Source organism: Triticum urartu, chromosome 1, assembly GCF_003073215.2.
Source record: "Triticum urartu cultivar G1812 chromosome 1, Tu2.1, whole genome shotgun sequence".
Lineage (NCBI taxonomy): Eukaryota > Viridiplantae > Streptophyta > Magnoliopsida > Poales > Poaceae > Triticum > Triticum urartu.
Genome location: NC_053022.1, coordinates 554155059 through 554171565, shown reverse-complemented (window position 1 = coordinate 554171565; position 16507 = coordinate 554155059). Strand labels below are relative to the sequence as shown.

The following is a 16507-nucleotide window of genomic DNA, read 5'->3' as shown; positions in this document are numbered from 1 at the left end:
GATTGGCTTGGAGGTCGAGGCTAGGTTAAGTAGTGGCAGCCGCTGGGCCGGGCCACACTTACACCCACTCCGGCCCACTCACTCGAGGGTTGCTCTTGCGAGCCCGCGGCAGTCTTGGTGGCGTGGGCGAGCCGTTGGGGTCGCTGCGTGGCGGGGCCGCCATGTCAGGTGTGCTGACATCCCCCCTTCTTGAGCAGAAGCTTGTCCCCAAGCTTCAGCGGCTGGGAATCGAGCTTGCAGAGCCACTTTGTCCTCCCATGAATCAGCCACTGCTGCTGGGTTGGACCACCGGACCAGCACTTGTTCCACCATAGCCTCGCGCCGTTTGCGCCAGCGACGTTCAAGGACTTCCACTGGCACTAAAGGTATGTCAGGATAAGTTGGGAGCTCACTGGAAGCTGTCATACCTAGGCCAAGTGCTCGCTTGAGCTGAGATACATGAAAGACGGGGTGCACTTGCGCCTGGGGTGGCAGCTGAAGCTTGTAGGCCACCTCGTTGACCCGCCCAATAATCTTGAAGGGCCCAAAGAAACGGAAGGCCAGCTTGTGACAGGCGCGGGAAGCCACTGAAGTTTGGATATAAGGTTGCAGCTTAAGATAAACTGAGTCGCCCACCTCAAAGGCTCGGAATGATCGTTTTTTGTCAGCTTGTTGCTTCATGCACTGCCTCGCTCGGTGAAGATGCTGTTGGAGCAGGTCTTGCACAACAACGCGTTCATCCAGCCAAGAACGAAGGGCCGGAACTGAACAAGCGGTCGTTGAAGTAATCCCCCATTGTCGTGGTTCATGTCCATACATGGCACGAAATGGTGACATCCCAATGGCAGAATGATGGGAAGAGTTGTACCAGAATTGGGCAAGTGGAATCCAGTAGCTCCATCGACGGGGACACGCCTGCGTGAAGCAGCGGAGGAAGGTTTCCAGGCACTGGTTAACCCTCTCCGTCTGGCCATCCGTCTGCGGGTGGTTGGCTGAACTCATTCTGAGACCCGTGCCTGCATACTTGAAGAGTTCTTGCCAGAAATGACTTGTAAATACCGGATCACGGTTAGGCACAATCGACCCTGGAAATCCATGTAGCCGGTAGACTTGGTTCATGTATAGCAGTGCTACTAATTTGGACGCTGTATAAGGGTGTGCTAGGGGCAGAAAGTGAGCAAATTTTGTCAGCTTGTCGACGATTACCAGAATGCAGTTCACACCTCCAGAAGTTGGAAGTCCGTCGATGAAATCCATTGTGATCATCTCCCAGGATTCCTTGGGCACCGGCAAGGGTTCGAGCAGTCGAGGGTAAGCGGCTCGGTCTGGCTTGGCCTGTTGGCAAGTAGGGCAGCAACGTACATAGTGTTGAATGTGTGTTTTCATTTTGGCCCAAGCAAAGAGATGGCGTACCCAGCTCCATGTTACTGGGAAGCCCGAGTGGCCTCCAAGAGGGGTATCATGAAACGCCTTGATAATCTGCTGTTGCATTGCTGTGCTGCCTCCTAGCCAGATGCGTCCCCTGAATCGTAAGATGCCTTGCTCGAGAGTGAAGCGTCCTTTTGGATCTGCTCTAATGGCTAACTCTTCCAGCAGTTTCTGGGCTTGTGGATTTGAATTGTAGCTGGCAATGGTGTCTTCCATCCAACTAGGTTGACAAGAGGATATGGCTTGCAATTGCTCAGCGTGGGTAGCACGGGAAAGAGCATCCGCACCCCCATTTTCTGTCCCTTTTCTGAACTTGATGGTGTAGCGAAGACCGAGAAGCTTGGTAAATGCATTTTGCTGCCAAGGGGTCGTGAGTCTTTGCTCTTCTAAATGCACCAGGCTCTTCTGATCAGTCTGTATGACGAATTCGCTGTGTTGGATATATGGGCGCCATTGGTCTACGGCCACTACCACTGTCAGATATTCTTTTTCATAGGTGGACAACCCCCTATACTTGGGTGACAGTGCTTTGCTCATATAGGCAATTGGGTGCCCCTGTTGCTGCAGGATTGCCCCGACGCCAGCGTCGCATGCATCTGTTTCGATGACAAAAGGCTTTGAGAAGTCCGGTAGAGCAAGTACAGGAGCAGTAACAAGACCTTGTTTCAGTAGTTGGAATGACTCCTCAGTCGCTTGCGTCCAGACAAACGGGGTTCCTTTCTTGAGGAGGTTGAACATTGGCCGCACCACAATGCCAAAGTGTCGTACGAATCGGCGGTAGTATCCTGCCAGGCCTAGGAAACGCCTGACTTCCTTAACATCCACTGGTGTAGGCCATTGAGCTACTGCCTGCACTTTGCTTGGCTCGGTGGCCACACCTTTGTCACTGATCACGTGGCCCAGGTAAGATAACTGGCGCTGGCCAAAACAACATTTCGAAGCCTTGACCTTCCATTGGTCGCGACGCAACAGCTGCAAAACTTGCGCCAGATGGGCAGCATGATCCTTCAAAGTATGGCTGAAGACTAGTATGTCGTCAAAGAACAGCAGCACACACTTGCGTAAGAGAGGATGCAAGGTGTCAGTAACAGCCCCTATAAACGTCGCCGGTCCTCCTGCCAGTCCAAATGACAGCACCAGGAACTCGAAGTGCCCAGAATGAGTTGTGAAGGCTGTTTTGTATTCTTCACCGTCGGCAATACGGATCTGGTGATAGCCTGCTCAAAGATCAAGTTTGGAGAACCAGACTGCTCCGTGTAGTTCGTCAAGCAGCTCCTCAATTATTGGTACTGGAAATTTGGGCACTGTGGTCATAGCATTGAGATGGCGATAATCTACGCAGAGGCGCCATGTGCCGTCCTTCTTCTTTACTAAAATCACCGGGGATGCAAACGGGCTAGCACTGCGTCTGATGACACCCTGTTTGAGTAGTTCTGCCACTTGTTCCTCAATCTCTGTCTTATGCTCAGGTTTGTGCCGGTATGGACGAAAGTTCACTGGCTGTGCCCCCGGCACCAGTGGTATGTGATGGTCACAGTTACGCCGAGGGGGAAGCCCTTCTGGTTCTTGAAAAACATCAGGGTATTGCTCCAGTATCGCCTGAATGCATTCGGGGGTAGCCTCTTGTGCTTCTCCGTCCCCCAAGGTGACTTGATACAACTGAACCATGTGTGAGACAGCCCCTTGGCGACACAAGCTGCCTAGCTGCATACTGTTGATAACCGGACATGAAGAAGTTGATGGATGGCCGTGGATATGCACTACCCCACCAGGTGATGGAATAGCAATGTGCTTGCCCTTCCAGTCGACCGTCATCAGGCTGTTCTGCTCCAACCAGTCCATTCCAAGGATGGCATCATAAGTACCCAATTCCAGAACCTTCATATCAGTCACAAACTCATGTCCTTGCGAAAACCACTTGCACTGAGGAATGGAAGCTCGGCATTGAAGTTCCCCTCCGCCTGCCACTTTGACATGCCCTGCACGAGCCAATGGAACCACTCCTTCCAATCTGGCAGCCAATTGAGCATCTACAAATGATGTGGAGCTGCCGGAGACAACCAGCATGAGTATTTCGTGCCCCTGGAGCCATGCGTGAACTTGGAATGCCTTTGGCGATGTGTCACCTGTCAGGGCATGCTTGGAAATGGCCATAGCAGTCTCCACCGGCTGCGTTTGCTCATGATCAAGAACAGGATCGATGCCGAAGAGTTCTAGAAGTTCCTCGACCACGTGGAGTTGTACGGTGGTGGGGCATGTATGATCATGGCCCCAGCGCTCACCGCATTTGAAGCAGAGCCCTCGAGCACGTCGAAACTCACATAGCGCCTTGACCTTGGAGCTGTCCGTGCGGGCGCCGTCGAGTCCACGACGATCGACAACAGCGGATGTTGCTGGAGCAGGCGTCGGGCGCGGTGGAGGAGGTGGTAGAGGAAGCGCTCCTCCTGGTCGCGGTCCCGTGTCCACCGCACGTGGTGATGGCATCGGTGGTGCTGTCGAGTAGGCGCATCCCGCGACTTCCTCCTGGAGCAAGGCAAGCGAACACGCCGTATCCAGATCCGGTGGTCTCTGCACCAGAACCACAGCACGGATGTCCGCCCGAAGACCCTCGACAAAACGAGTCAAGTAAAAATACGGGTGAGTGTTGTCAGAGTATGAGGCCAAATGATTCATTATTGATTCAAAACGCTCAATATAATCTACAACCGAAGTGGTCTGTCGAATTGTATAGAACTGACGGATCAGATGCTGATGCATGTCTCTACCAAATCACGTACAGAGTAAAGCAGCAAAGGATTCCCAATCGTAGTCAGACAATTTGTTCTGAACTGATTGCAACCATATGGATGCAGGGCCAGAGAAATTGAGTGCAGCCATGGGTACCCAAAATGTGGAATGAATTCCAAACATGCCGAAGTACTGCTCACATAATGTCTTCCACAGTTTTGGGTTCTCACCGGCGAACTGTGGAAACACCACAGAAGGATGGGCTTGTCCCAATCCGGCGAGCAGTTGACTAGCATGAGAGAAAGGGGAAACTACAGGACCAGGCGACTGCAGGGAGTACTGACCAGTGCCCGGGAGGGGCGCTGGCGGCGTGGCCAGCCCCTGCTCCCGGTGGAGGAAGGTGTCGCAGTGGTCCTCGGACCCGTGTGGCCGCCCCTGCGCGGTCGGTTCGGCGCCAGGGTGAACGCCGACCGCAGCGAGGGTGGGAGCAGTCGTCGACGATCCCTGCGGTGCCACACCGAGCGCCGCCGCCGCAGGCGGTCGCCCTTGTTGCAGTTCCGCTACCGCGTTGGTGAGCTGATCGACGCGATGCTCCAAATCGGGCCGCCACGCGACCAGATCGTCCAGCTTGGCCGTGTGCGCGTGGATCGCGGCCGTGTTGCCTCGGAGCTCGATGCGGAACTCGTCCATGGACTTGGTGATCTTGTCCATGTACTCCTTCATGGTGGAATCCATGGCCTCGATCTGTACGCGGGCTTGACGAAGACGCCTGGTTTCGATGAACAGAGCCAAATCGGAGTAGGGAAGTGGTGGTGGTTGTCTCTGATACCAGATGTGAGGGACTGGATGGAGTTCTCTCGATCGGATTCACTAGTAGCTCGAATTCGGATAGCTGTATTGGATTACAACGAACTAGGGATTACAAGAATGGGGAATTGGAAAGTAGGTAGCCGCCGTTGCCGTTTGCCTGATCCACTGGATGATTGGCTTGGAGGTCGAGGCTAGGTTAAGTAGTGGCAGCCGCTGGGCCGGGCCACACTTACACCCACTCCGGCCCACTCACTCGAGGGTTGCTCTTGCGAGCCCGCGGCAGTCTTGGTGGCGTGGGCGAGCCGTTGGGGTCGCTGCGTGGCGGGGCCGCCAGGTCAGGTGTGCTGACAGTAGAAGGAAGCTGAGCCTTCCAAAAAGATCTGCTGCGAGTCGATTGAAACTTCTGATACATACCATCAGCAGTCTGCCTCTTTGGACCGCATGTTTCAAAGACCATAATCCACTCAGGGCATGTGCATGAAGCTTCAACAGCGCTGCCACACCGTAATCCACTAAGATAGAAGGACCGTTGCACACTGAATTAGCGTGTTGAGTTACTTTGCTCTCAACATGAACTGCAAAATTAAGTTCACAACATGGTGTGTTATCAACAAGAAAAACCTTTCTATTATAATAAGTAAGAGTGTCTGCTTTTAGAATTTGGATAAAAAACAAGGCCATAAAAACATTACTTTGATGGACTATTATCATCTAGGGCACAAGAATCATAGAATAAGTAACAGATCACAAGGAAAAATAAGCTACAGAGAACAGGAAGATCGATATCAAGTGAACGCTGAGCGGTAGTAGCCGGACAAGGAGGTTGCGACGCAGCTGAAAACCTAGCATGCAACCAGAGGCGGAGCTACGTTGGGGCAAAACCAGGCTGTGGCCCGCCCAACGTAGCAACAAATAGTGAAGGATTAAAGAGGCCATAAAACAAAAAATTGTGAGGTTAGCTTTAGTATGCCTGTTTGGCCCGCCCAAAGAATTTCTTGTAGCTCCGCCACTGCATGCAACAACTTTATCTAAGCATGTCTAGTAAGAAAAGGACCAACCTAGCATGCAGGTACACAAGTTTGGATTCACGCACATGGTGATCAACTAAGGTTCATTTAACCACACCCATGTATAAGATGCTTTTGTAAATGAGAATAGATGTAGTCAAAACTATATATAGAGAGAGAGACTTTGGCAGCACAAAATAGAAGCAGTCCACTCTTGGCAGATCCATTTGGTACAAAATAACAAACAGATTACCATATGACAAACAAATGGAAGGAGATAGCACATACAAGCATGCACAAGGGCCTAACTAAGCACAGGGACCACTTTCAACAATAAGATCATCACAAACACATGAATGTGGTGGCCGGAAGACCACCACCACCGATAGCTTGACCATATAACCAAGCCCTAACTCATTAGCTCAATGGCCAGTACCACAAAATCGGCAACGGCTCGATGGCCAAGCCATCTCAGGGCACAAGGTGGGAGTGAGGAAACATGGACTCACCAAAACTAAAGAACGGGCGGCCACCACCGCCACTATTGCAGAAAGATCACTGTCATCACACGGCAGGGGAAGCCGAGGTAGTCGCCAAGGAGGATGTAATCCACTGAGCGATAGTAGCCGGACAAGGAGGTTACGACGCAGCTGAAAATGGCAACCACAAAAGCAAGTCAGAGATGATTGAATACAGGATTTTGTTACATAAACATTATATTTGTATTATGATTCCCTTGACAGGGTTGCCCGAGAAACACATAATGTACACATTGATACTGTACAACTGCAGACTGATCCACCAAACATTCAATCGCATTTAAAAATGCTAATTTGATCTCGACTAACATCTTGATGTCAGGCAGTGTACCAACAGTCACTGCCTTGTAAGGGCATCTCCAGCCGTTCGCCCCCCCAGGGTGCCTAAATAGAGCGGCCTGGGGGCGTGCCGGCGCTAGTTCGGCCCCTGGGGGCGACCTAGCTCCCAGTCACGCCCCCAAGCGCCGGCCCCAGGATGCGGAAAATTTAAACTTGGTCGTTCCCGCTCTCAAAAGACGCCACAAATCCGGCGATCGGACGTAGTCTGGCGGTACAAAAAACAGAGCGCCGCACGCCGCAAGTTCGTGTGCGCAATGATTCACTCGGCGGGGTCGGCTCCAGGCGTTGGCGGAGTCGGCGTGCGCGGGCTCGGCGGTGTCGGAGCTGCTTCGGTGCTGGGCTGTGTCGGCGCGGTTTCGGCACTGCTGGGCGGCGATGTAGAGGCGTCGTTCGGGCTTGGCGTCCGTGTGGTCGTGGGCGCGGGAGCTTGCGTCGTCGGCATCGTCGGCGTTGCCGTCTGCATCTGGTTCAGGATGAGGCCGCGCTCCGCCATGTACCACGCCCTGAGCTGCTCGTTGTTGCTCTGGAGCATGTCCGCCCCGCCCATCAGAAAAGCCATGTCGGTGTTCCTCTTCTTCGTGGCGACGTTCGTCCGGAGCAGGTCGAGCTTGATGGCGCTGTTCTTCATCAGCGACGACCACCGCGCCTCGGTCTTCTCTTCACATAGGACGGCCCGGTCCTGGGCGTCGGCGAGGCAATGCTCGATGGACTCCTGCACTCGCGCGGTTGCCGCGTCGGTGTTTTTCCCCTTCTTTGCCAATTTGTGGCCGTCCGGCCGCCCCTCTGACGCGCCCGGAGTCGTCGCGTCCGGCTTGTATGTCTCCTTGGCCTTGTCGAGGGTACGTCGGACTTCCGCCCACTTCTCGCACTTGTCAATGCGCTTGTAGACGTGGAAGTGCTTGAAGTCGGCGTCTTGGTTGTCGCGCCGATACATGGTGAACATACACAGCAACTGCGCGGAGGAACAAACAGTTGGCGGGCGGCGGGCGTTGACGACGAAGAGATGCGGGCGAACGGCGTGCGTACCTGATCCTCAACGCTGGCACCGCTCTCCGGGCGAGCCGCGACCTCCTCGACGATTCCATGCCATTTGTTGCACGCCAACTGGATACGTCCCCAATGGTTCGCCATCGCCTTGGTTCCTCTGCTTCGGCTGGGCCATGGTGCCAGTCGTGGTTGCCGCCGCGCGCGGCATGGCGTACTTCTTCGGCGGCATGGCGGCGACTGGAAGGCGAGCTGGAGGAGGTTTGGTGGGAGAAAGGAAGGGAATGGCGGGAGGAAGGCGAGCGAGCGGAAGAGATGCGAGGGAAAAGCGTCAAGAAGCGGCGGGAAAAGGCCCTCGGGTCGCCGCCAGGGCAGGTCCACGCGCCTTTTTCGCTTGTGCCGGCTCCCCAAGCGCTCCCCAGGGCACCGGGTTCGGCCTGAATCCGCCGGCACCAGTTTTGGCCCGAGCCGGCGAAAAACGGGTTTCTGGGACGCGACTGGGTCTTTTTTAGCGCCGGTACGGCAAAATCGTCTGGGAAGGGCCTGTTAGGGGCGCGGCTGGAGATGCCCTAAAGAAGCTTCTTTTACAAGGTAGTGACTGCAAAAGAAGCCTCTTTTACAAGGCAGTGACTGTAAAAGAAGCCTCTTTTACGAGGCAGTGACTGTTGATACACTGCCTGACATCAATAGCAGAGTGCAAGCAACAAAAAATCACGGATATGCGTCTTGTACATTGCAAAGCGTACATCCAGAAGCTAGATGAATATGCTCTATCCCTTCCTTTGGGAACACACAAAACATGAGTATAACTAGCTATTGTAGCAACATAAAGCATGTGTTGAGACTGCAATATAAACAAAATGTTACATTCCAATGCAAACTGCACAATACATGTTACTCCCTCCGTCCCATAATATAAGAGTATTTTTAACACTAGTGTAGTGTCAAAAACGCTCTTATATTATGGGACGGAGGGAGTAGAACTTTGACGCTTGAGCACTTTTAACTTTGTTTGAGAAAAGTACAAATTGTAATGAAATAAAAGAAACAACACGTAGTATATGCACTAGCCACCTTGTGACATTGCTTTCATCGCCATGCACTTGACTTCCTGGGAGGCATCATGGCTCTCCTCGGTCACCTTGACCAATGGGTGTTCCATCTGCCAAAGAAAGTTGGCACAGTTTATGCCACTCCGATCGGGGCAATGGGCTAAGAACATGGATACTACTACTGTGCTGGAGAAGTAAATTGTGTGCTAGAGCAAGCTACTACACTATGTGGCTGGATTATGAAGAGTACGTCAGACTGGAACAGGTCGGTGAGGTGCGATAAATTATTCATAGAAAAAAAGAGCATAAACCCAGTCCTGGGGCAAGGTAGCAGCAACCTTTTGCCATACAAAGCTTACGTATTTTCTGCATCTAGTTTAGTCCACCAAGAACGGAAGCGCTACCCAAACAGTGTCTATCTAGCAGCAAATTTAGGTAATAGTAACGGTGAACCACCCAGACATCATATGCAAACCATATAATTTCATCATGCTCCTACACAAAAACCTGGGAGTCTAGTGGCATCAAACAAGCTGCAAACCAAACCCAGGACAGACCTAACCATGGTAGATTGGTTTCACAGCCAGAATAGAAAAATAGGCCAGAGCAAAGCATTCATTCATTCAAAGCTAAAATGCATCAGCCTAGAACTCACAGGTGCAGGAGCCATCGGTCATAGAGGCCAGACCTCATGAACTGATCGAACTCCACTAGTATAGAACTGGGCAATAGCACCGGTTCGTAAGGCCCTTTAGTGCCGGTTTCATAATCGGCACTAAAGTGTGGTCACTAAAGCCCTCCCCCCTTTAGTACTGGTTCAGCATGAACCGGTGCTAAAGGGCAACCACGTGGCACGAGCCAGCTCCGGGGGCCGGGAGCCCTTTAGTACCAGTTGGTAACACCAACCAGTACTAAAATGTTTGGGGGTTTTTTGGTTTTATGATTTCTTTTTCATTTAATTTTGTGTTTTCTATTTTAATTCTTTTTTGTTTGCTGGTATTTTACGATACTACACATTGTACACTTTATGCATATATATATAATATATATATATATATAAAAATAGAATTTCTAGTAGAACCAATCATATATATATCATCAATGTCTCACAAACCACCATATTAATTCACACATACATACATATATAGCTATATACAATTTCTCCTACATATGCATGTTGCCTTCGGAGCCAGTGGCATTAGCCTAATTGGTGCCTTCGGAGCATGATGACAATTGGAAGTGGTTCATGACCTGGTCGATGGGGGCGGTAGCGGGTAATAGTATTCTCCCTTCGGATTTATGACCTGGTCGAGCAAAAATCCCGCTATTTCCTCTTGAAGTGCTTCTACACGCTCCGTTGCTAGGAGCTTGTCCCGCACCTCTTTGAACTGTTAAGAAGGAGATCAATATGCATGTGTATTAGTTGTGTGACTAGATATCGATAATGGTGTAGAAATTGTGAATAGTGTTCTGACAAGCGTACCCATTCCTATCTTTGAGATCTGCTCCTTTCGGACGCCATCATGCGAATGTTCTCGCAAACGCAGAATGCACACAGATTAGTCCCCTGCGCCTGCTTCAGGGCCTTTATTACGAGAATGGAATTTAATTTGATCAGATAATAATTAATCAAGCATGATAATTAAAGAGATGGCAGCTAGCTAGCTAGCTAGTACTACTTAATTACTTACCTTGGGTCGAAACCATTTCAGCTGTCGTTTCCATTCGCCTTCCGTGACGCTGATGAACCTTGCCCAAGCCCTGCCCGCCGACAAAGAAAATGAATAAAGGGGTTATTAAATAGTTCATATCATGAAATGACGAACTAAATAGGCTGAGATATATAGTTAATAATGATTGAAATTACCTGTTGACTATCCCAAACAAGATGTTATAGTCACTATTTGCTTTGAGTAGTGAGTCCAGTATTTGAACTGTTCCGGCGTCAACTTTAATGATACACAAGATCCAGTGAAATCTGCATGCACACACGTTTGCATGTCTTAATTAAGCGGGCATATGTAAGCAAAAACATGTAGCTAGCTAGTAGGCAAAAGCAGAGAATTTGTAGTACAAGAAAGTGTGACTCACTGAAAGTTGTAAGGAAGCAGTATATCTTCATTGTATTTGAGGCGCTTCAAGAACACTAGCATGCTGTCCTCTACCTGCTTTTCATGATGCTTGTTTATTTTCCATGTGTATTCATTAACGGTGTTTGGGTCAATGAACACAATGCCATAGCGTCCACCTTTTCTCATTTCATACATCTTCATCCTGCATAATACCACAGAAAAAATATAGTGAGGATAATTACAGGTAATGACTGATCAAAAGGATCACTATAGCTAGCTTGAGACTTAAATACAGAAAGAAATCACTTACAGACAATAGCAACTGACGATAGATTTGTCGAGTGCGTCTTGATTGTATAACTGAAACAGTTCAGAATACTCAACGGTCACAGGTTTCTCATGGTAGTAATGATCCTTCTTGACTTGCACCATGAGGGACTCTCGATCGGATCTCTTGGTAATGTCCATGTACCATTGATGCAATTCATACATTCTCGTTGGAAGCTTCTTGACCTCTTCTGGCTTGACCAAAGGTTGGCCCCGGGCATATTTCCGTTTTATTTCCTCCTCTGTAAGCACAGGCATGTGCTCGATCTCGAGGAGTTGCCCAACAGTGATGTTGAGAGTTTCAGCATGCATTATATGCTCCTGGGTTATTACCACATCGCCCACCTCGGGAACGTAAACTGTTTGCCCACAATAATATTGGGTGCGCGTACTGTCACGTGTTGTTCGCGGCACAACAAGCGGGGGGATCGATTGCGCCGCCTGTTCTCCCAGCTGGGCAACGGTTTTCCCGCATTTTTTGACAGCTGCTTGTTGTTTGCTCGAGCTCGAGCTCGCCTCCTTCTGTAGACGTTGTCGATGTAACTTCCTGATGTGGCGCTCATAGTCTGTGTCAACAGGCTTAGGAGCTGGTGGTTGAGCCATACGAATGAAGTGGTCAACTACTTCCACAGGCACTTTCTCACTTGGCGGCGGTGGCAGTTTCGGTCCAAAATGGGCGTCGACTTCTGCCCGCACTATGGCATTGGTTTGCTCCTCGGTCCTGTCGTAAGCCCTCTCAGGAAGAGGAGTAGTGAGGTTTGGACCATATTTATATCGCTTGCCTCCGCCTGTACTTCCTGTACTATGACCTCGACTCGTACCGCTACGCACCATAGCTGCGGGGTGTCTCTTCTGCGATTGCTGAGGCGGCGGAGACGGCTGACGGGGCTGAGTTGGACGAGGAGGAGTGGCCTGAAGCTGTGCCGGACTTGGAGGAGGAGTGGCCTGAGGTTGTGCCGGACTTGGAGGAGGAGTGGACGTCTGACGCTGTGTCGGACTTGGAGGAGGAGTGGCCTGACACTTTGCCGGACTTGGAGGAGGAGGAGTGGCCTCACGCGTTGGTGGACTTGCACTGGTAGAAAAAGGGCCTATAGTCCCGGTTCGTAAGGGCCTTTAGTCCCGGTTCCGGAACCGGGACTAAAGTGTCGGTACTAATACCTCCCCCCTTTAGTCCCGGTTCAATCCAGAACCGGGACTAAAGGCCCTCCACGTGGGCAGTGCGCAGAGCCCAGTCAGGAGACCCTTTGGTCCCGGTTGGTGGCACCAACCGGGACCAATAGGCATCCACGCGTCAGCATTCTGTGGCTGGGGTTTTTGTTTTTTTTTTGAAAGGGGGTTGGGGGTTTTGGGGGGTTAATTTAGGTGTTTCATATATTGTGTTAGCTAGCTATAATTAATAGAGAGAAGTGTCCTCTCTTATGTCCGTGCTTGGTCGACGCTACGTACTATACATACGTATAGAGAGGACTAGACACGCTGGCTAGCTAGTAAGCAAACGAAGGAAACAGAAGATCGTCATGAACATATATGCATACAGAGAGAAGTGATATCGACCACCTCTCCTTCTCCGAGAGATTGGTCGAACAACAAGTTCTCGTATATCTATCTGACACTACCGGCTACATATATACAATAATTATCTCTTACAAATATAATCATACGGACTCAGGGTCCACATAGAATTCTCCGTCTTCAGGGATCACGTGGTCAAGAAGAATGCCGCCAATTCCTCTTGAATTGCTCGCATGCAGCTGGTGCTAGGAGTTCATCCCGCTCCGAAACATCTAATTTGAAGAAGGGTCAATACATATATATATATAATGATGAAACTCAACACAAATGATGGTAATAAAATAAAATTGTGATTGTATTTACGCACTTCATATTGTTCGTCAGAGTACCCGCCCCGCTCACAGGTCGTGTGGCGGATGGACTCGCAAACGTAGTATCCACAGAAATCATTCCCTTGTTCCTGCCACAACCACTTTACAAGAAATAGAGGTCAATCAAACTGATAAGCAAGCATGCCAAATGGTATTGATGAAACTAGCGCTTGAATCACTAGGAGATGCGCGGAACATGCTACTATAGTACTTACTTTCGGGTGTCTAAATTGCAGCTTCTTCGGCAGTCCCGAGCTTTGGTGAATTTCTCCAAACCCTGCCGACAAAGAAAACAATTACTTGATATCAGGAAATGAACAAAGTTGCTGATATGGTGGATAATGATCGATTTAACTTACTTCTGGAGTATTTGAGTCATGTCTGCATAGTCCTGGGGATCTTTTCGTTTAGAGTCTAAGACGGTTACTACTCCCTGCTCAAGCTTAATCTCTAGGAGAATATAGTGGAAACTGCACACACATGCATAACTCATCAATTACATTACTATAACCTTGACTAATATATAAGGGAAACGAATACGCACAAGACAGTAACACTCACCTGAAGTTGTAAGGAAAGAGTATTATATCTTTGTTTTGATTTATTATGAACGATCGTAGCAAGTTGGCCTCGCACATCTACCTTCTCATATCTGCCCAGTGATCTCTGATCTTCTCATATCTGCCCTTGAATTCTGGTGTCTCATTATTTTCGACAAACTTATTCAGCTCTTTCTTCCACCTCCTGAATAGTTCTGCCATCCTCTTCAGAGCAAAAGACTTGATTAATTTCTCTTTAACTGGGTTCTCTGGATTATCCTCAGGCGGTAGGGTGAAATTTGACTTCAGCTCAGTCCAAAGATCATTTTTCTGCATATCATTGACATAAGAGACCTCAGGGTCTTCTGTAGCCGGCTTAAACCATTGCTGGATGCTTATCGGGATCTTGTCCCTAACCAGAACCCCGCACTGAGCAACAAATGCGCTCTTTGTCCGGAGGGGTTCAATAGGTTGGCCGTCGGGCGCGATTGCTATGATCTCAAACTTTTCATCCGAGCTCAACTTTTTCTTCAGGCCTCGTCTCTTTACCGAAGTTGTGCTCGATCCGGAGGGCTAGAAAAAAGAACAAAGACTTAATTAATATGTGTACATACCAAAACAATGAATGCATCAATCAGCTAGTCAGCATAGGCTTAACTAATATATATACCTGGCCGGACTCGGTTCGGTCACCGGAGCCGTCATCACGGTCTCCTTCTTGCACCGATTGGGTCACCGGAGCCGTCCTCATCTCTTCTTGCACCGGCATTAGGTCACCGTAGCCAGCTTCACCCTCTCCTTCAGACCATCGGTTCGTTGAGAAACAACGAGATGGCATCACTTCCTTCTGCGATTATGTCCCTCAACAACGCTTCTTTTGCTTCGTCTAGGGCGGTGTCCATAGTTTCTACAAATATTTACAACATGCAATTATTATTCAAACATGACAGATGGATATATTAGTGCCAAACGTAGAACTAGCTACCTAATCATAGTAAGCTATCGGGAGGGGGTATATATCGACAACACGACACTACATCTATGTCCCTCGACGACCCTCGTTCCCGATAAAAAAAGAGGAGAAGAAGAAAAAAGAGGAGAGAAAGAATAGAGGAGAAGAACCCTCTTCTTCCTCTCATGTTCGAGAGGATCGCCGAGGGGTCGGGAGGTTGCCTAGTGTCAAAGGATTCAACAAAACCATGTCTTCATCATTAGGCAAAAGTAACATGTGCATGATGGTACGAAGCTCTTCAAAGTTGTTCTGGAACGGAGTCCCAGATAGGATAATTCGCTTTTTGGTACAAAGTTCAGCAAGAGCCTTCCGAATATCGCTATTTGGAAGGCCTTTGCTGAATTCGTACCAAAAGGCGGATTATTCTATCCGGGACTCCATTCCAGAACAACTTTGCAGAACTTCGTACCAACATGCCCTGGTTACTTCCGGCTAATGATGAAGGCATGGATTTCTTCAATACTTTGACACTAGGAAACCTCGACCCGACCCCTGCTGGAACCTCGACCCTCGAACCTATAGAACCCTCGAACCCTCGACCCTGAAACCCTCGACCCTTGACCCCTTAACGACCCTCGACCCTCTACCCTAGTTCCCGACCCTCGACCCCTCGAAGAGGAGAAATAAATAAGAAGAAGAAAAAAGAAGAAAAAGAGGAGAAGGAAGAAAGGAATAGTGGAGAAGAAGAGAAAATAGAATATTCTCCTCTCTTTTCCTCTCCTCTTCTTCTTTCTTTCCTCTTCTTATTTTCTTCTTTCCTATCCTTCTTTTTCTAAAATTGTAATTTTTGCATATATAAAACTTTTCTAAAATTGTAACTTTCTATATAAAACTTTCCTATCGGGAGGGGGAGAAGATCGAAGAAAAAAAAGAAGAAAAAAAGAGGAGAAGAAGAAAGGAATAGAGGAGAAGAAGAAAAAATAAAAATTTCTATTTTTTCTTCTTCTCCTCTATTCCTTTCTTCTCCTCTTCCTTTTCTTCCTCTCCTCGTCTTCTCCTTCTTCTTCTCCTTCTTTCTCTACTTATTTTCCTTTTCCTTATTTTACTTTTTCCTCTCCACTAACATAAAATGCACTAACCTAAAATGCAACAAACATAAAATGCACTAAAGAGGCTCAACTAACCTAAAATCAGTGATAAAATGCACTAACCTAAAATCGATATCTACTAACAACTTAAAAAATTAATACATATATGAAAAAATGCATATATGAAAAAAACATCATCATATCATCAACAGAAAAAAACATCATCATATCATCAACAGAAAAAAAACATCATCATATCATATCATCAACATCATCAACCTAAAGGGCGCCGGCGCGGGGCGACGACGGGCGGGGCGGCGACGGGCTCGGGGCGGCGACGGGGCGGGACGGCGGCGGGCGCGGGCGGCGGCCGGGGCGGACGGCGGGGCGACGGGCGGCGACGGCGCGGGGGCGACGACGTATGGGCTCGTGGCGGCGACGAGGCGGGGCGGGGCGACGGCGGGCCGGGGCGGGGCGACGGCGGGGCGGGGCGACGGCGGCGGGCGCGGGGCGACGACGGGCTCGGGGCGGCGACGACGACGACGAACGGCCTGGGGGCGTCGGGGCGAATGGGAGGCGGTTGGCCAAAATTTCACAAGTGTTGGCTTATATAGCCAGAGCAATGGTCCCGGTTCATGCTACGAACCGGGACTAATGCTCCCTTTAGTCCCGGTTGGTGCGACGAACCGGGACCAAAGGCCAATTTTCAGCAGTCGAAAGGGCGGGAAGCGAAGGCCATTGGTCCCGGTTGGTGGCACCAACCGGGACTAAAGGGGGGCAA

General features: G+C 49.7%; 1 protein-coding gene across 1 annotated transcript; it reads right to left on the bottom strand.

Annotated features, from left to right (window-relative positions):
- Positions 1-2628: 2628 nt before the first annotated feature.
- LOC125539088 lies at positions 2629-4164 on the bottom strand. The gene has a single exon (XM_048702459.1). The coding sequence runs from the start codon at positions 4162-4164 to the stop codon at positions 2629-2631; it is 1536 nt and encodes a 511-aa protein (XP_048558416.1).
- Positions 4165-16507: the final 12343 nt, after the last annotated feature.